Raw genomic sequence first — 23,287 nt, forward strand, 5'->3', positions numbered from 1 at the left:
TCTTTTACACACACTCTCTCCTGTCCACTACCTGGATCTGGTTTCCCCCTTTTTTCTTTCGCCATCTTTTCGGCAGAGTAGATCCAACATTTCACCAGTGCAGTCGCCTATGGCCATACTCTCATGCAAACTTTGTGGTAATATTCTCATTCAAGCAGAATCTCCAAACTCGTCACTACACATCTGAGATTCTACGCATCATTCTACCACTAAACCACATCACACCTCTGTATTCCTGATACACCAGTGCGGACTACGCCCAGGATTACTGAATGTATCTGCATTCACGAGTTCGTCTCTGGATATTTTTGTGTGCTACAGGCATGTTCAATTTTCATTATTACGTTAAACAGTGATTTTATCATTTAAATTTGTGGAACATTCAGTTCATCATACCTTATGCCTTACGATTTCAAGTTTAGTTAAAAGAAAACCATTTATTCACTCAATTGCATTCATGATAGGTGGCTTACCTATTTTACATGTTTAATTATTACGATTTGTTATTGTAATTAACTCTTAATTTATTTCTGCAACTTGTTGATCGCCGAGATTAGTTCTTTGCTACTTATGCACTGTATTCATCATACTTCTCGCAAATCAACCTAAAGCAAATTACTCCTGATGTGCTGGTATGTTTTAGGACTTTGTGAATTTTGTATTCTCAAGAATTCTCATCTATCAAAATAAACTCCATTTGTATTATTACTTATTTTAATGTGATTATATTGTGATTTAACGCCTTCTATACTGAAGTTATTGTAATTAATGTTTCCTAACCTAATGAAATCTGTTCATTGTTAATCTTCATAGTACAGTATATGTTAGTAGTGCAACTGTTTTCCAGTTCCACTTTCTATTGATGTTATGTCTTAAGTATCTAATTTGAATTTAAGGTGTTTTATCTTCTCTTATTTTCAGGCTCTGTTACATTGTGTATTTCAAAAAATGTTTATTCATGTATTTTGTATTTAACATCATTATTCATTTGTTGATTCAGTTGCTATGCTAAGTATTATTAAGTTATGCTAATTTCATAATTTCCTGTTATGTTTTAAGATTATGATTATAACATAAGTTCATTGGGTTACACTTTCAATAAAGTCCAATTTCTTTTGGCAAATACTAGCTGTGTGTTTTTTGTTAACTTTACCCAACATCACTATTGATTGATGCTTTTATTGTTAAATATGTCTAAATTTACAAAGTACAACTACCAATATGAGAATTGAACTACCAATCAGCGTGCAATAATTAATTATTATTCCAGTTGATTTTAAATGGGTAAATAATTTCTTGTGTTTTTTTTTATTCATGTAGAGTTTTTAAAATTAGATTTTTTATTTTTTATCAAAAATAAAATGATTTTTTAAAATTTTTTAAAATTAGATTTTACTATGTATTTTTAAAACTATTTGAGACCAATTTTTCAAGCAAGTCAAAACAAATGCTTATTTCTCTATGATATTAATGTGCGCGTGCGTATTTATGGTTGTGTTAATTACAATTTTTGTTACCTTTCCTAGCATCCAAATTTATTTTTTAATGTTATAATTATATATTTACCTGTAATTCGTCCTATTTTTCCAGTTTTAACAAAATTGGCAGTAAGTCCAGCTATATGAGCTCCAATACTGTATCCCATAAGATGAAGACTGTCCGGCTGCACACCTCTGGGATGAATTGCTAAATATTCAATCATTTGTGCAATACATTGTGCACAAAATCGTGGAGACCATTCTATTTGGCTTAGGCATGGCAGTCGTACAAGTGTAGAATAATCAACAATTATTATGTTATAATCACCTCTCTTGAAGTAAGCTGTTAATAAAAATAAAAATTACTTTAATCAAAAATTTTTATATGAATCGTAACATAGTTTTACACTTTATAAATTACATCAAGAATGGTGTGCTATTTTAAGATAACTAAAAGGAAGTACCTCAGCATTTATCTGGAAAGGTTATGGAAAAAGCTTGTTTAGAGCAGCAGTTTTAAGGCATTTTGAGTTAAGGAAATGATATCTAACAAAATAAAGGATAAGTATTGTGTACATACCATCACGAAGATCAGTACTAGGTGCAAAGTTTCTTCCACCTTGGAATCCATGAATTATCACTTTAGTTGAGTGCGCTGAATTCCAGTGTGTTGCATAAAGTGAATCAGGATCTGTTGTATCAAGAAGTTCAGGATTCTGTTGTGTGTACCTGAAAAAAAAACAAAATACAATAATTTATAATAAAGAAATATTGATCATATTACACCTGATCTGAAACATCTACTCTTGAAATAAAGGATGTATTACATAAACAAGAAGCATTTGTATAAGTGTATAAAATAACTGTATAAAAAAACACGTGATTGATTTAAAAATTGTGAATAAAATACTTATCATACATTTTACTCCTACTGTGAAGTGAAATACATTTTCACTTCTGTTCCTTGGCCAAGTTTAAAAATAAATTAAGTTGTATGTACTGCAGTGCCATGAGGTAGGTACATGCACCAACATATGATTGATTCCTATTTTAAATTAATTTATTTTGTGAAAACAAAACACTTATGTTCATCTTTTTAAAAATTAATGCCGTGTCCTAGAATTTAACCTCCTTAGCGAAATAGAATAAAATGAACTTAAGTAAATTAATCCTTATAGCAATAAACTTTTAAAGTGTAAAAAATGGTTTAAAATAAATTTAATAAGTAAATATTAGTAAAATGATTAGAAAAATGAAATTACTATTAAAAAAAAAAGGGTAAAATAGATGTTAATATTCAGAAAAGGTAAAATAAAAAAAACATAAATTGTGTCTTAAGTTTGCAAATGCAATATTATACTTTGTGTGATGAATAATTTCAACCAAAAAGCAACTTACATTTTATTGATAAAGGATCGATATCCTTTACATAATGATGGAAAAAATCTAAAATGAACAATTTTAGATGAAAGTTAGTAACATTAATATAGAAAAACTTATAAAAATAGTTAATTATCAATTTTATTTTATTTTTTTAATTTAAATAATTCAACAAAGTTGAATTATGTTTAATGGTTTAATCTTGGAAATCTTAATTCATCAGTGTGTATTTAAAATGTTTCTTTGTCTCCAAAATCTATTTTTTGCTTCCATATGTCTGGTATACAAATCACAAACTGTAAAATTTTAATACATTTTTTTTCTTAGAAAAAATAACAATAACTATCAATTATAATGTTATGTGGTTAAGCATTTATGAGTACAACCACACATAACAGTAGAATTATATATACATTTTTCTTTACATCTTCTCTTGGTTAAATTGCAATCATACATCAAATAATTAAAATTTTCTATCGTTCAAAGATGTAATTCTTTAAAAATCACCTAAAGTTTACTGTCTATTTCAACACAAATTTTTAAATGAAAATAAAATTTTTTTGTGAAATTGTGTAGAAAAGTTGATTTGTTTGCTGTAATTGTTGAATAAATATATATATGTGAATGTTTAGTGACTATGAGATCCAAGAAATTTTTGTGAAATTTGGCAGTAAGTATATATTTTTGTGAATTTCGTGTGTGTGTGAAAAGTTATGTTGTCTGGTGTCTACTTTGTTAAGAAGGAAAAATAAAAATCTGTATTAACAATGACAGTCACATTAAAATAAATAATAATATTATTATTATTATAGTAGAATTAATGTATAAAATTTAGAAAGTAATAATAATATAAATAAATAATCAAACCTTGTATATAAATAGAAGTTAATTCTTTTGTGAGGGCATTGAAATGGTGGATCAACGCAAGATGTTGTATTGAAGAGATCTCTGACACCAGTTACTTGAGCCAGTTCATTGTCATCTAGGGAGGGATCTAAAGCTTCTGTCTGTTGATTTTCGGTTACAACTCCTGATTAATGAAAAAAAAAATAGTCATATTAAAATGTATATATAACCTTTATAGTAGTGAGTGTAATAATTTAAAAGTAAAATATGTATTTACTACAATTTTTTTATTTGAGTTTGGGACTTTCTCATGATCAAATGGAGAAACTTTCTCCATTTGTTTTTACAGAAACTTTTAATTCATTTTTCAAACTACAATCTCTCATTAAGTATTTAATTAGCCATTATAATTAGTAAAGGATTAGTTTTTCAGTAGATTTCTTATATGTAATTTATTTTTTTAAATTGTAATTAACTTAGATGTTAGACTGTTCTTAGTTTAGAAGAATTTTTTGTTTAGAAGTTCGATGTCATTAAAATTTTTTTAAATAAATAAAATAAAATTGATTTAAAGCTTCGAATGCTTTAAAGGTTGGAATAGTATTAATGACATCAACGCCAGTCGGCGTAATAAATAAAAACAACAAGCGTGGTTTTAAAAATAAATTTAGAGGAAACAATGAAAATTTTGCATAGTATTCTCCATATAGATCTGAAAATGCATCGTTTTGATGAAATTAATGTTATAAAAAATTTCGCTAGAACATCTTTTTATACTAGTCTTAAGTACTTTTTTCACTCATACTCCCCTGGGATGGATAAACAGTGAAGTACTACTCAGCCCAGGAGAGTGTCCTTGTAACTCTAAGGGGGCCTCCCCACCCACCGGCAGTAAGTCTGGCATGGCAGGTCAGCCTCCCTGGTTGGATCATTTTTTGTGCTTGCCTCTAATCTCCAAGTGGGAGTAACCGGGCCCGACTATGTTGTTTCCGGGCCCCCACCCAGAGACCGAGTCTCGGTCATTACTTTGCCTGCCTCAAACTGTCGAGAAAGGAAACCAGGCCTGACCTTTAAGCCGTTCCTAAGCGCGGTACGCGATGTCATTGTCAAGTTTAAGGATTTTATCGTCCTCTCGGTTTTCTCACAACGCTCCAACAAATGCTCACTAAATCGGAGTCGTTTGTCAAGCGCAACTCCCAAGTATTTTACCGTATTTCTCATCTGTAATGGCAATGCACCGATTGCCATTATCGGCCATCCAGGCACCAATCAAGGCCAGCACCTCATTACCTCGGTCTGTTATTTCCTTCTCATTCTAGCCTCCAACCATAACCACGAGATCATCCGCAAACGCGATGGTCACAGTGCCCTCCAGCAACCTCAGTCTTAATATTTCGTCATAGACGATAAGCCATAACAATTGCTTTGCCGCCATGTATTTGAAATCGGAGGGGGTCTTCTCTCCGTGTCCGCTGCCGCCCACCTGTCGCTGAGATACTCTTGCACTACCTTCTTAAGTATGGGCTGATACCCTTGTCTCTGAGGGATAACATTATCACATTCCACGGCAGGAACCCTCAGGCATTCTTGACAGCTAAAAGAATAAGCACTGGCAAACCGCGTGTCTTCTATGTACCACTCCTCCTTTGGGAGGAAAACCACCCTGGCCTCCTTCCAACAAGTTGGAATATCTTCCTTTCCATAGTTTTCTATGTCAACTATTTGCCACGGCACTTTAGCTATTAGGCCCTTGAGGATGACTGCAGGGACTCCGTCCGGTCCCGGACTCTTTTTATTTTTTAACTTTAATGTTGCCTCTGTAACTTTCTCCAGAGTGTATCTTCTGGTATCACATTCGATAACGTCAGTAACTTCCTGTTCCTGGCAGGGGAAAAGCTTATCAATCTGTCGTGTTTCTTGCTCCTCCTTGAGAACGGGCAGACGTTGGCCAGAGCGCCTTATGGCTATCTGATACGCCCGCCCCCACGGGCCCTCGTCTAAGTCCTGGCACAACTCACGCCACTTTTCTCATTTTGCACATTTTATTTCGTAATACAACAGTCTTCTGCTTGCCAGGTAAGCTTGTTCAGCTACCTCGTACGCAACCTCGCCGATCGGCCGCAGCCTTTGTTTTCTACGCTTATTCTTCTGAAAAACCCGTCTGAGCTCGGAAATTTTGACGGACCACCAGTCAGCTGGCCTAAAATTCCTGTCTTGTGGCGGTATCTTCGACATTTCGCTATCAATTAATGTCTGTAACATTTCAGGCGATGATTGGCGTTCGTCAGCAATCTTACTCGAAACATTCGCCACAATCACATCAATCTGCAGTTGCATCAACATCAAGAGAAACGCCGGATCGTCAATTGTCAGTAAAGACGCGAAATTATCACTCGCGGTCCACGAGCATAGTCATGATTCCAAGGACCATCTAGTATGATGAGATCCAGCACGGAAGAATGCCCTCTTGTCTCAAACGTCGGGGTATTATCATTAAGACAATATAACCCGACCGACTGAACGAAATCCGACAATATTTCGCTTCTAGGGTTGGTGTAGGAACTACCCGTTATTACCAACTTGCTGTTAAAATCTCCCATTATTATAATTTTCTTTGAAGACCTGGTTACAACTTCATGAAGCTCAAAAACTCATCATATACCATCAGGTCACAGTTCGGTGTTATGTACATCCCTACCATTACTACTTCAGACAGTTTTAGTGCAACTATACCTGGTGAACGACACAACAGCTGCCATCCTAGCCGGTGACTCACATTTTGTATACCGATGCCGCCGCCAAAAGACTCACCGGTTTAGACCGTTCTCTAAATAGAAAGACTAATAACCTCCTGATGTGATTTCCAATATAGCCTGCAGGTAGGAGAAACACCGGAGACTGTGGCTTCTGCAATACTCGTCTCAACACCCTCAAAATTACCACTGCTGATGCTCGATCGCCCGCCAAGGAATTATAGTGGATCTTGAATTTACATCTATCTGTGGAAGCGGAGTCCTCACCCGTAATTGACGTAATATCACGAACAATGTCCCCAGGCTTGTGGACATCTTTTGTTTTTCTCTTCGTCAGTTGTCTTTGCGTGCCCCAGATCGATGAAGCTGCAAATATCGCCCGATTCAGTGGGTAGGGTCTTCAATTGGTTCACTCTACTACACTCAAATGGCCATCGCCGCGGTAACAGGTCTATTATCTCTTCCTCTGACGAATCCGCCCTGACTATGTCGGTCGTATCCGGTTCCTTAAAAGGTTCGGTTTGGGTAACCTGTGTGACCACTTGTAGTGGTGGTGACATCTCTGTTAACTCTCTTAAGTTCGTTAAAAATAGCCGTAAGCTCTTTCTCATGTGCATGAATATATTTACTCAGTTTAGAACCGTAGTTCTGTTTCAATATCGAAATCGCCAACCCCAACCGGTGGGTAAATTCTTTCAGACCGCCCACAGGGGCTCATCTTCTTCCGACAAAACCTTTTTCTTTTTCCTGTTTAACCTCCGGTAACTACCGTTTAGATAACACTTCAGAGGATGAATGAGGATGATATGTATGAGTGTAAATGAAGTGTAATCTTGTACATTCTCAGTTCGACCATTCCTGAGATGTGTGGTTAATTGAAACCCAACCACCAAAGAACACCGGTATCCACGATCTAGTATTCAAATCCGTGTAAAAATAACTGGCTTTACTAGGACTTGAACGCTGGAACTCTCGACTTCCAAATCAGCTGATTTGGGAAGACGAGTTCACCACTAGACCAACCTGGTGTCCGACAAGACCTGACTGCACCCTTTCTTTCCCTTCAAGTCCACTGACGTCTGCGGCGGCGGTGTCGGGAGTCCACCGGCTCTCACCGAGCTCTGTTTGGCTCCCTCTTCTATAGAGATGGACCTACATCTCATCCTATGTTAATTCCTTGTTCTAGGCACAATTCCTCACAATTAGAGTACCCACTCGATAAATTTCGGGGGAGTCAAGAGGGTGTTCGGAGGGTAGGGGTTGGTAAAATGTAAAAAGAGTATAAAAAATTTTGGTAGTCCCAAAAAAAAATTGGTGGGTCAAGGAAAGATATCCCGCAAAAATGGGTTCAAAAATTTGGGGGAAGAAGGGTTGAGAGAGTCGGGGAAGTCTCCCGGATTTATCCGATCCGGGAGATTTTTGGGATTGGTGGAAGGGGGAGAGGAGAAACGGGAAAAGGTATTCCCCCTTGTAACTGGTCGCAGGACTTGGAATAATTTAGTTCTCTAGAAGAAGCGAAAAATTTTCCAAGTCCTTGTTTGTCTCTTCTATACAGTTGCAGAAACTTGCACAACAGTAATATAACCAACTATCGTTCTTATTGCATATGAAAGTAAGTTTGAACACTTAAAAATCACTATGAACAGTTAGTTAACCAAAAATCAATCAGAATAGCAAAATGTGTCCAGTAAAATTTTCATCGCATGTTCCAATCTACAAATCCAAAAAAAAAAAACAACAACCACCCAGTAATAAACACTAAAAACAAAGAGTGTAACGACAACACGTCTAACCACAATGAAGTCTGTTACTCTACTAGTCTTAAGTATCTTTCTTTCTTTTTCCTGTTTAGCCTCCGGTAATTACCGTTCAGATAATACTTCAGAGGATGATGTGTATGTGTGTAAATGATGTGTAGTCTTGTACAGTCTCAGGTCGACCATTCCTGAGATGTGTGGTTAATTGAAACCCAATCACCAAAGACCCCGATGGGGGCCTAAGAATATGGCCAAGCTAGGGTGGGTCAATCTGCTTCCACGTCACACCGGGTGTAACTTGAGGTAATACTGAAAAGTGATGCCGGTTACCCCCGGGATGGTTAATAAGGATTAAAAAGAAAAAAAAATCACCAAAGAACACCGGTATCCACGATCTAGTACTAGAGTCTTAAGTACCTGCACAACATAATGTATATGTCTTTCAATCGAGGACAAGCAGATTTTAACTTGTTTTCTCGCTTTAAATACAGTCTGAAAGAAAAAACCCATGCAAGGTTGTCGAAGACTCGAAGTAATTGGTTTTTAAGGATACGTTTCAACCTCGCAACCACGCACAACCTCCAAGAAAATCCAAACTGGAATGAAAGAATAAATAAACTCATCAAAGCCACAATAAAAACATCTATAACAAAAAATGCATGTCCATAAACACAAAAATAAGACATTATAACTCAGTTATCCAACCAGAAATACTTTACGGATGCGAAACCATATTTGGATCGTACCAGACAAGGTTTACCGACAAACTGGAAAAGATTGAAAGACAGATTCTACGACGATGCATCGGGAAAAACATTAAAAAAGACGGGAGAATTATTCCAAACGAAGAGATTTACAAAAATATCATCCCCACAACTAATAAATTTAGAAAGAAAAGAATTTCCTTTCTAGGACATATTTTAAGAATGGATGAGACCAGACTTATCAGACGGACAATCGAACTTTTCTGGAACAAGAAAAGCAGACCGAACTGGTTATACGAAGTACAGAAAGAAATGGAGGAATTAGACATAACCCGTGAAAACCTAAAAACGAAAACCGCAAACTATGAGAAATTAAAAAATAAAGAAACAAGATTCCTATCAAAACCCAAGAAAACAATAAGCCGGGTGTACTCTGAACAAGAAAGGGCAAGAAGATTTGAAACCTTTAGAAATTACTGTCAAAAAAGAAAAGCTGAAAAACAACAAATCAGCAAGAAAAGAAAGAACTTGCCAAAAAAAAAAAATGAACTAAAGTGATCCATTATGGACTTAAAAGTAATAAAAAAAAATAGCCATTAAGTCGTGTTTGAGTTTGTATGTAGTATGTTTGTACATGTATGTTAGTCTGGATTTTGATAAATATTTTCTGACTGTTTGGACATCAAATTTCGCTCAAATATTTCTTGTATACATGGGGCTGATGTCATTAAATTTCTAACTTAATTGGACAATGAGGGGGGACATCTATCATAATTTTAACTTTTCTTATCTTTTTGTGGAGGCATCGTACGCGCTTGAAATTCGATACAGCAGTAATATTATGAGTTTTTTACAATACTGAAATTTTAATTCGATCGAAATTAGATTTGAAAATATAATTAGCTTATTTTTTCAGAGTTTTTCTTATAAATTTCCAAAATGGATCACTAACAGCTTATGAAACTAAGCAAAGATACTCGTCACCATAATTTTTAACTTCTGTTAAATTTTGGCCTCCTTCGATAGGGGATACAGTCGTACGCAAAATAATTGTCATTTAGATTTTGTTCAATATTTTTAAACCGGTTTAACTATTATGCGCAAACTTAGCCCAAACTATTTTGTGCATAAAATCTTAATTGTATAAGTTTTAAGACCATTCATTGAAGCGGGTAAGATGGTGTTCCCGATTTTACATTTTATTATATTCCTTCTAATGTAATTACAAATTTTACATTAAAGAGCGAAATTTAATTAAAATATTTTCTAAGGGATTGATTTTTACATGAGCAAAACATTTTTAGCTACCTTTTTTTATTTCAACATGTGATATTAATATTGCATTCTATTTTCGACGTTTCTCGAATCTGAAGTAATAAATATAAGAGTATTTAGTTATATTTTGAAAATTTGGCTATATTTTTGACAGTTATAGTAGACAATTCACCCTAATTAATTTGCCATGTTCTGTTATTACTACGTAAAAAAAGTGTTTGTATATTAAACAACTTTATTTTTTATAGTTAGAGCCATTTGCATTAATGAACTAATTAACAAATGAATTCACTGTCATTAATAAATGATAAACTTGATAAAATATCGTTTTTATTTAGGTAAAAACCTGTATATTTTAGTTTGATGATGTCATTGTCATTGTAAAATGACATTTTACTATTAGCAATTTTAGTTATAAAATTTTTTAATATAAAATCAAATCATCATAAAATCAAAATATAATATTTTATTTTGAGATTCATTCAGTTTAAGGAAAAATAAAATATTGTTATTACAAGTAATAACTATATTAACTGTAATAGTACAGTACATTCAATATAATGAAATGGATTGTAAAGGATATTAAAAAAAAACTATACGAATTAAATTGCAAAATATGTTTAAAAGTTTTATTTAATACGGTTAAACATGTAAATGATTCGGTAACTAACAATTTTGCGTCGTGTCTGTTAAGCGTATACGAAGAAACAGAATAAGTATCCAAGACAGTTAGAAGCTATAGTTACAATTACTACCGCTATGCATCTATTTGCCGCGTTTTCTAGTGTATTCAATGAAGAACGCTGTATCACAAGTTTATCCGCAATTTAGTTTCGTTCCGTTAATGTATTTTATTTATTTAAGCTGCAGTGTTATTTTTTTATTTATTAGTGTTATTTGTGAAGGAGTTAATTAAATCGACTAACAATTTACATGGTTTATTGATATAATTGAAGAAGGTAGGCTTTTTTATTTAACTATGTTTGAATGTTGAATGGTCTATGTTTAATTTAACTATATTTTAAGTAGACATAAGGAGACTGTCATAATAATATTCCTTTTTTAACTTTTACGGTGAATAAATCTATATTAGTTATATTTACCATTTTGGTGTAGGACCATTTTACAAAAATATTGAATTTTAAGCGCTGGACAATTTACCTAAATTTATGCCTCTAACATTAACCTAAAATTTGCCAATTTGCAGGGTTCTTTAAAAAAAAACTTATAACTTTATTTTCAGTTTTTATAACTTATTTTCTAATAAAATTTGATTTTTATAACCTATTCTAACATAAAAACTAACTATGTTAAAATTTATGTTTTGTACGTTTTTTTTTAAGATTAAAAATTGTCCATATTTGGTTATGTTTTTGTTAATATCCAACTTCTAGCAATCCAAGGAGGGCTAAAAAATATAATATTGCTAAAAATTGTTACACCGTGCAAGAGACACAATTGTTTTTTAAATGGGTACTAATTTTTAAGTCATTACCTTGAATAATAAAAACTTAACTTGAAAAATAAGTCATTTTCTTGAAAGATAAGTTATGTTCATCTTTTTTTGCACAATGAACCACACCATATTATTATTTGTTAGTAACAGCAGTAAAGTAACAGAGATCTGATAAATGAAAGTAAAACTAAGTGAAAAATAATACATAAATGAAAATTATTACATAATTTAACCTCACTAATAATGAAAAATGATTAAAAAATGTTCATTTAGCAGCGACACATTGGGAAACATTTGGTATGTAAACTTCTTGTGCAGCTGCACTGCACACACTACAGTTTTTTTACCTGCCTTAACTAATTTTTTCAACAAAAAAAAATTCACACCAGTATCACAAATATTCCACAGTTGAAACTGTGAACTCAAAATGGGATAAAGGTTTTTGAGTATTTTATTTGTAAAGAATGTAACAATTTACATTTTTGTTCAAAAATATTACAAGTTACTTTCTTCCAATATTTCATTGTTTTCCTATCATCTAAATATTGGTAAAGAATCTGATTGGAAACATCAACCCTTCTCATATATACCTTTTTTGGTTTGTTTGTGATATACAGCCTATTACCTCTGTTTTTTCTTTTGCTTTCACTAGCAGCTGTATCATAATTTGATAATAACAACACTTGAAACCTTTTTTCTCAGTACCCCATCAGCATATATTTTTTATTTTATATGCTGTTTCTCCTACCTCAAATTTTCCTGTCATGTATAGTGGAATTCCTTTTCTATCTTTTTGTTCCAGTAACAGATGTACATTGGGAGTATAAATATTTGGCTGACTTAATTGAAGTGAAAAAATCATCCGCAAAGACATGGTAACCTATTTCTAATAATTTTACTGTGACATTGTATGCTAAACCATTTTTCTTCATTTCACTATTTTGTCATTCACTCTAGCCCTTATATAAACAAAAAAATTGAAGCAGTAATGCATGACAGCATCACGCACCATCCACATTTTCACATCCCTTCTATGATGTTTTTTGATATATAGTGCAACAGTAGGGTTTGTAACATAGTTCTTATTATACTTTCATTCATAGAAAAATTTTTATCTGGGGTGAAATAAAATTTGGCTGATTGGTTCATGTGCTTCATCAAATTAAACCTACCCTAAAGAAAGGTTAGTTTAGGATTAAACCTGTCGTAAAGATAGGTACATAATACTTTTGGGTTGCATTTAGTATTGGTGTACTGGTTTCTGCCATATCAAACAATTGCAAAATAACGTGAAATCTATTTCTGCTGAACATATGCCCTAACCAGTGTTCCCTATTAATTTTTAGTGACCTGTGTGCGCATTGTTTTTGTGTGTGCAGTTTTTAAAAATAAAAAATCTTTGTGAAGCAATAAAAAGATTTTTTACCTAGAACATAAAACAAGAGTAGTCTAATACTATTATGCAACAAATACCTATGTAATTAACAATGTAACACACAGCTCTTTGGTGTCCACAGGTAAATTAAAATCAGAATTAAGTAAGAAATTAAGACATTGGAATGAAAAAAAATAGGAAAATTTTACTGTCTACCTTGTAAACGTACAATCTGGCTCTACTTTTTTTGACTGCCAGTAATTAACTCACAATTCTCTATTATTAATATTATTCTACAATTTAAAAACAATAATAATAATAATGTAAACAATTAGATAATTCAAAATTTTTAATATAAATTTTAAACACTGTATTGAAGGCTACTTTTACAACCTTTCTCTCCTGTCTGTTTTAACCATTCTGAATAAGCTTGATCTAAATTAATATCATTTTCATCATTTACATAAGATTTTACCCTCATCAATGCATTTAAATGAAATTCTTTTAATTGATTTCTATGTTTTATTTTAATTAAATTCATTAAACTAAACCCTTGCGCTCAATCTGCACTATTGGCCAAAAAGGTAAGGTACCCCAATTTCTAATAATTCTGACAATTCATTAAAAGTGTTCATTATGTAATGAAAACATTACCAAGTCTGCAAAATTTTTTATTTGTTTCTATATAATTTTTTTGCACACACCATATTTAAAGTCATTATATTGTTCTGATATTACAAATTTATCTCCAACAAAAGTCTTATATTTTAAGCACAGTTTCTCAATGCCTGATAATATATAACCAAAATCGTACGGTGATAGAGCTGTTATATGAAAGGATATAAGATCCTACCTCATCTTTTGGAAATGTTTCTTCAAAATTTTTGCATAGTAAATTAATAAAGTTTAACTATCACTTGTATTTACTACAATGTTCTCTGGTTAGCAGCTTTTTTGAAATGCCCACCTTACTGTTCCAGGCAATGTTATCAATAAATATTTTCTTTTATTTGGCCGAATTATTTTTGCACGAGCAAATTGACAAATTAACAAATTTTTGCATTGAGTGCCATTAACTCTCGGCACTGAAAAATCTAACTTAGTAAACCAAGTTCTTCAAAAATTGTATTTAATATTTCTAAAGTAATTTGAAATTCCATATTTTTTAATTTCTTTAAACAGAATTTTGAAATTACATTATCCTTATCATCAGTAAAGTATTCAATTAATGATTCATAATTACTAATTATTGCCTTTACAACAAAATGCCTGTTTAATAATCTCATCTCATTGATGGCCTTGAAAGCTATAGCTTAATTTTCAGAAGTATCAATAATATCTTTAAATTTATTTCTCTTCATTGTAGATCTTGAGAATAAAGAATAAATAGTTCTTACCACAGTTTCAATATCTTTTGTCATTTTAACTTCATTTCAAGCATTGGAAATGTACAAATCTTCATGATGTGCAACACAATATTGTTGAACCAAATGTGATACACTGTTTTAATTTAGCTGCTACACTGTTTTTCTTTCCCTACTTCACAGAAGTTCCATCAGAAGTAAACATAACAAGCTTTTGTAAATCAATCTGGTTGTGTACATAAAACTGTAGAATTGCAGAAATAATTGAAGAGGAATCACAGGTCTGTAATTGGGTTATTCCACCAAAAATAATTTTATATTGATTAGATTTTCTAAGTTTAAAATATAAAATTAAACATTTTGTTGTAGAAGTATCTGTATTTCATCAATAATTAAGATATGAAGATCAGCCATTTTAATTTATCATTTCTCGTTTTACTACTGTATTAACTACTAAATGGCATAATTACTGTATTATGAAAGGCATAATTTTACTCTGCCTACTTTCTGGTATTTTGACATATTTTGTCATGTGATTATTTATCTTTTGAAACAAAAGCAAAAAAATATTAATTTTTACTGCCAATAGTAAATAATCAGTAAAAATGTTTACTTCCTCAAGACTTGATTTTTTTCACTTGCAGTCTTCTGGTGTTTTAATTAACATATTAAACCAATCGCTGGTAATAAGACATTTTTACTTATTAATTTTTGTACACTTTCTAAGTAGGATTTACTTAAATTATGTTTTAAAAATTCCAATTTCCAAATACTGTCCCACATTTTTCCAGTAACAAAATCTCAATGTGCCTGCCCACATCTACCCTGTCCATCATGACAATAAACACAAATTATACCATTTTCTTAATGAAACAAAAATATTTCTTTTAATTGATTTCATGTTTTATTACGATGTTTTGAAGAATCATTTTCCACAAGTTGACTAATCCATTCAACTTTAAATTCGTTAGCTGTTTTTTCTTTTTAAACTTCTTTTCATTATTATGTGATAATTCAGGGTTTTGGTAATTTAATCTATTAACAGACAGACTTCAAACTTTGAACCCAAAGGTTATTATTAAATGAACACTTAATATTATAAAACTATTTATATATTGTACCAGATATTTTAATAAAATTATATCACCGAAACACTGATAAAATTAATATTTAATAACAAAAGTCATAAATCACATAATTAAGATTTTAACACAAATAAGATGTTGGCTTAACACTGATACAATCTTATGCACACATGGCACCATGCATAACAGGGATTCCCAGAACTAGCTATACAGCTGTCAAATGAGCATTACTATTTCATGGCCTCACTAGTCACCAGTTGTTGCCATATATGCAGACTTTGTAGTTGGCAATTAATTTGAACTTAAAACTAACACATCAATTTTTAATTTTTTAGCATCTTCAAGCAAAATGTTTTCGTGTGTGCAAATATTTTTCATGTGCGCTATGTTTAAAATGTGCATGCAACAGCTAAGAGGGAACACTGGCCCTAGCCATAGTATATGTTGGCAGGAGGATGTCCATCAGAAACTGTAAGTTGTTGGCTTTTTATTGAGCCTCGTATTTGTGAAAATGGAAATGAATGTTTGAATTTTGGGTAATGAAACTAGTTTCCATATTTTGAACCTCTTTTTATCTTAAGTTGATCTGCAGATCTGCATACTGAGATAAAATGCTATTAGCATAATTGTAAGTATGTTTGACTAAAGTTTCTTACATGGTAGTAGTGAAAAATTATTTAAAATATTTATTTGGTTTTGATTCAGGGGGGGTAATATTTGGTTCCTGGCAGTTCATCTCCTACAGTTATGTTTAGTGTTAACTTGTCATTACAAAAATTTACTTCACTCCATCCAACGCCATCCTTTATATCTGAGGAAGAATTACTAGCAGATTGTTGTGGCTTATGCGGCTAGCCTCACTCTTACTCCTAGCATGTGGAGGGTTTATCAAATTAGGCCTATTTTCTTCACTCTCTGAATCATAATTTTGTAAAGTTGTACCATTTCCTGATGTAGGGGGTAGGTTTATATATTCATCAGGATAATGTTCGGGGTCTTTATCCACATCATCTATAATATTGCAGTCTGTAGTTCAATTACTGCTGCTGCTACTACTACTAACAAAATTATCACTCGCATAACTATTTTTGCAATCTTATTTTTCGTATCATCAACTAATGATGGCCTACATTGCTTCATTATTAGTATTTAGTAAATAAACAACGCAAGTACTCTAAAAGAAACTGGCAAAAGGTAAACATAAACAAACACCTAACCAACAAATCATTTCATAATTACAATGGTGACTGAAGGGTGAACATTGAGTTTATACATCACCCACTGGATTGGTCTAGTGGTGAACTCATCATTGCAAATCAGCTGATTTCAAAGTCAAGAGTTTGAAGTAAAGGCAGTTACTTTTATATGGATTTGAATACTAGAACGTAGATACCAGTGTTATTTGATGGTTGGGTTTCAATTAACCGCACATCTCAGAAATGGTCGACCTGAGACTGTACAAAACTACACTTCACTTACTCTCATACATGTCATCCTCATTCATCCTCTGAAGTAATCCTGATGGTGATCCTGAAGGCTAAACAGGAAAAAAAAAGGTTGACCGTTACTGTGATGTGTGGTTGAAACCCAACCACCAAAGAACACTGGCATCTTAACCTTATGCCCTAGGAATCTACATACAACACCTCCAAGGATTCTAATTTCCTTGCTCTTCTAACAAAATAATGCCAAGAATCCTTTTTTGATGTCCTGACAAATGAAAATATTCAGACCTGTGCCTTTGGTAGTCATCTACCAAAACCGTTCGCCATTTAGGACCACTCTCCCACTGAGCAGCTCTTCTGAGATGATCACAATCTGTTTCAACAGACTACTCTACACCAAGAGGCAATTCTCTCTTAATCTGAACAACAGATGATTAAATTCTCAGTGGCATCAATAAAAACCAGAGAAAATCTTTCTGCCAGCTCTTCTAGTTGATTATCATCCAGACTTCGGTCTAAGATACAGAGTCTAGCATTGAGAATAATATCAAAATTTAGGCCAGTCTGCCTTCCAGTGTAGTAAGCATCCCTACAGATCAGGGACATTGCATCTATTAGCATCTCACAATCCACCAACCTACTTAAACATAATTAATTGATAATCACTAGAACAATTGTCAACAGCAGACCAAGTATCAGTCCTACCAGAAATATTCCTACTAACAGTAATATCAATATTCTATGAAACAATTTCCTTCCATTTACCATTCCAGCATATGTTTGTAACTTACCAAAAACATTAAAGATCTCTAATATACTGCACATTGAAACCTTCAACTAATTCACCTCTATCATCTGAGTCTACTGTGCCAAAGAAGCAACTTAGCATTTACATCAGCACCTAGCATTACAGGACAGTTACCAAAAGGTCAGAGAATTCTATCCCATTTTTCTAAATTTAACTTTTCCTATAACAAGTTTAACTGTGACATGATGAGAATCGGAAACCTGTTCCAAAAAGACACAATCTAATGTTCTCCTACAGAGAACTGTGAACATACTGTTACTTCTAGTATACAATTTTTGCATTCTATTAAAACCTGGCAGATCCCCATGTACCACATATGGAAGTTGAGAAGAATCATATCAAGGGACCTCATTTCAACAATTTCACCTAACTTGATCTGAGCAATCCAAGAAGCACCTTTTATTTTTTGAAACTTAATACAATGAATTAAAATATATCTCAACAGCTCTCAAATAACAACCACAGTTGTTACTATTGACTGAGTGCTTGCAATCCTTGCTAACTTTCTGCATTCAAGTAGGAGCCTCTGACTTATTAGGATACTCTTCATGCTTGTGACCCTCGTCACCGCAATGCACGCAGAGTAAGTAAATTGACAGAATTTTGCCCTATGACCAAATCTACAACACTTAAAACATCTCTTGATTCTACAAGAAGAGAAATCCACAAACAAGCTACTCTCAACGATATACCTGTTAAACGGACTCGGTCCAACTTTGAATACACCATGATACTTTTGGGCATCATGTCTACTAGTTTTGAACAAAACCCTGCACTCAGACTTGAATATTGCTCCATCCAAGTCAGTGTTTTGCTCTTGCATGAGAGACACAACCTCCTTCTTGGATAGCCGAGATCTATATCATAGACAGTGATTCGAGGGGCTTCATTTACATTTCTGATCCATCTTAACCACCAACCTTTTACTAAAAACAGATTATGAAATGACTAACTGTCTCCTTGTCATCTGCTGTTTTAACCCAGACCTTTCCTAGTATCTTTTATGTCCCTAATTCTCAAGTTTGACCTTTTGCCCTGAAGGAAAGTCTGAAATTCCTATTTAACTTTGTTTTGTGGAGCCTCTTTCCTGTTTAGGAAGATGATCTCTGGCGGCTTGCTGGTTAACATGGCCTCCTGCTTGTTATTAAGCACCTCGGTGTATAGGATTCTTTGAAATTCCGAGTTTAAAGGATAAAATGGAGTAACGTTCGAGGGGCTTCTTTTACATTTCTGATCCATCTTAACCACCAACCTTTTTCTAAAAACAGATTATGAAATGACTAACTGTCTCCTTGTCATCTGCTGTTTTAACCCAGACCTTTCCTAGTATCTTTTATGTCCCTAATTCTCAAGTTTGACCTTTTGCCCTGAAGGAAAGTCTGAAATTCCTATTTAACTTTGTTTTGTGGAGCCTCTTTCCTGTTTAGGAAGATGATCTCTGGCGGCTTGCTGGTTAACATGGCCTCCTGCTTGTTATTAAGCACCTCGGTGTATAGGATTCTTTGAAATTCCGAGTTTAAAGGATAAAATGGAGTAACGTTCGAGGGGCTTCTTTTACATTTCTGATCCATCTTAACCACCAACCTTTTTCTAAAAACAGATTATGAAATGACTAACTGTCTCCTTGTCATCTGCTGTTTTAACCCAGACCTTTCCTAGTATCTTTTATGTCCCTAATTCTCAAGTTTGACCTTTTGCCCTGAAGGAAAGTCTGAAATTCCTATTTAACTTTGTTTTGTGGAGCCTCTTTCCTGTTTAGGAAGATGATCTCTGGCGGCTTGCTGGTTAACATGGCCTCCTGCTTGTTATTAAGCACCTCGGTGTATAGGATTCTTTGAAATTCCGAGTTTAAAGGATAAAATGGAGTAACGTTTGAGATTTATTATTTTTTGAAATTTTCGGCAACAAATGAAGATATCAACTTAATTTTTGGTGTGTGTAAAAATGTGAATATGTAAAATGTAATTTCTAGATTTATCGAAATTCAACCTTGAAATCAGTGAAGTAAAAAAAAATTGAACTATGATTACAAATTTTCCACATTCCCGACTAAACTAAAAGTGACATTAACTAGATTTGGTCTTGTAAATTACGCTTCAGATAAATATCTAAAACGGGCTTTTAAGAATTTTTTTTTTTTTAAGGGGGTACCACTGTATATGGCACTGCGGCTCAACCAACACAGCCACTACCATTGTTACTGTATGTGCTACGCGACTGGTTGCACCTGACTCCGACGGTACCTGACCAAAAAACCTGAAATAAAAAAAAAAAAAAAAATGAAAATAGTACGGTCACTTCCTAGTAATGTTTGTCAGGTAACGCTAAAAACCGGGAAAAATACAACTTTACCCGTTTGAGGTACGGGTAATCAACTATAAGTAATATTTTTAAGATGGAAGGCGACTATTTTGAAACCCGCATTCTTCAGATCACTCAAAGTTTCGAGTTCTGTACTGACCAAAATGTTGCTCTGAAGAAATTACAATACACTGATATTTTTTATAAATTGAACAGGTTTTAATTTTTATTTATCATTATTATCTCAAGCATGAGTTGGACACATGGGGGTCAAGGTGATATATCCCTCTGACTTGGCGAATTTGTTAAATACTCCCTGACAGGGACGGGAAACGAAAGTAACCTTGTAGCGCAGGTGAAGCCGCCACGGGATGCTAGTATATATACAAACTGTATCACGAAGTTCTCCCGGGACTTTCGTTACCTATTGCACTCGTGAAAATAATGGAAAAGTTCATACAAACAAATGTCCTAAAATACTTCGTTTGTGAGTTACGGCTAGCGAAAGATTTCGCTCGGTTTCAGCTACCCAAGTGAAATGAGGTCGTGCTGAAATTTCAGGGCAATATATACACATACGTATAAAAAATATCAGTCTGTACCATAATTCTATCGTCAATGTAGCTCTGCCGATTGCTTTCTAGTGTAGGGAAACACGTGTGTTTGTCCATACAATAGAAAACTACGTAAGCCTTCGCCTTATATTAGAACCTTACATCGTTTTTGGAATCACTGTTCAAAATAATATTTTAGCTATCAAAATTAAAAAAATGCTTTTTCGGAATTTCACAGCCAAATTTTTTCACATTTTTGTTAGAAATCATTATAATTTAGCGTATTATTTGGTTGTATATTATTTGTATATTTAACGTTAATTAGGCCTGGTTAGCAAGCATATGTTATGTTTGGTTATGTTAACATAACCTTTGTTTTTTTCTTTTTTTTTAAAGAGGTGGAAGAACCCCATTTACGAGCGCCTAGGCAGTGTTCCGACACTGCCTAACAGGGTTCGCAAGATGGCATTAAGTGCCTATATGTGCCTGCGCACTACCGACTAAACCTCCACCCTTGGCTCTAACCACCCCTCCTGGAAACCGCTGATGTAGCATTTCATTGGAGGAGGGGGGGGATTACGCTCAGACACACAATCGGATATCACTAACATACGTGAAAACCCATACAATCAACAACACACTTGAAGAAACAAGCAACAACCAAAAACATCTCATGCGCATCACTCAGACACTCAGAAAAGAAAACATAGAACAAAATCAAAGGAAACACCCGCAGCAATCGCACACAAAAATCATACCCACACTCCTCACACCCAGCAATAACACTTACCATTTACAGCCATTATCGTTGCTTCGAAGACGCAGCGAGCACACCATCGGCCTTAATTTCGTAAGGTTTTTATTTAATTTCATTTTACATTTTATTAACACTTTTATTCTGTAATGTGAAATAATTATCAGTACTTTTATATTAAATTAAAACTTTTTTTTGGTTCATCTGATTTTTATTAGATTTTTATTTTTCAAAGTATTTTGAAAAGTATTATTTTCAAAGTGTCAGTTTAATTTTCATACCGACGTTAGACAGTTTTTGTGCAGTTAAATATTACTGTGTTAATATCTGTTATGTCTTTCATTACGGGTATTTTTTGAGAAAGGTTATTTATCTATTTACTCAGATTACGTAGCATATCTCCTCTATATTTTGTTTCATCATGATTTATATCCTTTTCATCTATATAATACATCGCATTTTACGTTTTTTAACATTGCTTTATTCGATACTTTCATTTCATGTGTGTTTATTAGTTAGATCAGCTTTTCTTTCATATTTTACTTTTTAACGCATTTGAGTAAGTTTTATCAATATGTCTGTGTAATTAGCTCACCGAATTTCATTACATTAATATTATAATTACGCTTCGTTTTTTAATTAATTTGGTAATTTTAAACCATTTCATGATAACATAGATACAATTATATAAATAATTTATATGATTTATCTTTAAATTATATTTGCTATAAACTAAGTACAACGATAATGCAAACTAAGAATATTTAGGTTATTTTGTCCTTCAAATAAATTTATTTTGGTACAAATAATAATAATAATAGTAGTGGTTTTAATAGTTAATGTAACTGCATTCTTAACTATTGAACTGCCAATTTTGGATCTTGTAAACAATTATAATAATACGTTTGATACATACTTTTAGTCTCATCGATTAAAATTAAATACAAAGAAAGACAGTTTAATTTCTTGAAGGTAATCGAAAAGTAGCCAATTTTATTAAAGACACAGTTAAAATCTGTGGTTGTTATTTTAAAGAATAAGACTACTTTGGAATAAAAGGCAATTAAAGTTCGGCTGATGCATGTACTAAAATCACACACGCTCTTTGTATATCAACAAATCAACATTTTTTTACAAAATCATAACTTTAATTTATCATGTAATTGGTAACGTTTACACTTTTACATCTTAGGAATTGGTCTCTGCTATCGGAAACGCTGAAAATGATACTAGATCTATTTCAAAGAGACTGTAATTTTTATGGTAATTTTGTCGGTAATTGGATTTAATTGTAATTAGGATACGAAGAGATAAATAAAAGAAAGATTGTAATTAGAATAAAGTAGACATTTAGCTTATTTCAAGTATAAAAGATAAGAGAAATCGGCCGCGGTCTAACATTACCTGAAAACTAATCATAAAATGTAACTGTTAGAAACTCGATGTGTTGGGAAACTTAGCTTATTAACATTGATGATGGAAATTTATTATTAAATTGCAATAAGGGATTAATATCTAATATTTTTTTAACAATTTAAATGTACTAAAATTTTCATAATATCAAGTAAAATGACTTTCCTTTTTTTAAGTCAAGATATACCTCTATAAGTTAACGGTTCATGACGCCTCCTCCGAGAGTGACAAGCCCGCTGGGATCAAGCTTCCATTGGCCGATGGACTCACCGTCTGATCGGCAGATTGAGCCGTGGTCAACAGCAACTTCGGTGAGGTATCCTATTGGTATCCAATTTCTGACTGAACATGGCCTGTTCCGGGTATACGTTTATGCCAGGAGAAGGGCAGACAACCCTTATATCATGGGTTTATATTATGGGGAGTTGGACACACCGGAACAAGTCGTGTTCGACTGCCGGACGTGGGTCACCGATCGCCACGGTTGTGAAATGGTGACTGGGCCCCTTGCAGTCTAGAACATCGTCGAGTTCTCGAGT

The 23,287-nt window shown here is 33.2% G+C and overlaps 1 protein-coding gene across 1 annotated transcript in view; it reads right to left on the bottom strand.

Moving 5' to 3' along the window:
- The window catches only part of LOC142326793 (inactive pancreatic lipase-related protein 1-like), a 97,325-nt gene that overhangs the window by 11,712 nt on the left and 62,326 nt on the right, over nucleotides 1-23,287 (bottom strand). The window contains exons 3-5 of the mRNA XM_075369508.1: nucleotides 3,726-3,888; nucleotides 2,059-2,207; nucleotides 1,567-1,821 (exon numbers count right to left, since the gene is read on the bottom strand). Of these exons, the coding sequence (XP_075225623.1) occupies nucleotides 1,567-1,821; nucleotides 2,059-2,207; nucleotides 3,726-3,888 (567 nt within the window). The remainder of the gene's footprint in view (nucleotides 1-1,566; nucleotides 1,822-2,058; nucleotides 2,208-3,725; nucleotides 3,889-23,287) is intronic.

This window comes from Lycorma delicatula, chromosome 6 (genome assembly GCF_047948215.1).
Source record: "Lycorma delicatula isolate Av1 chromosome 6, ASM4794821v1, whole genome shotgun sequence".
NCBI lineage: Eukaryota > Metazoa > Arthropoda > Insecta > Hemiptera > Fulgoridae > Lycorma > Lycorma delicatula.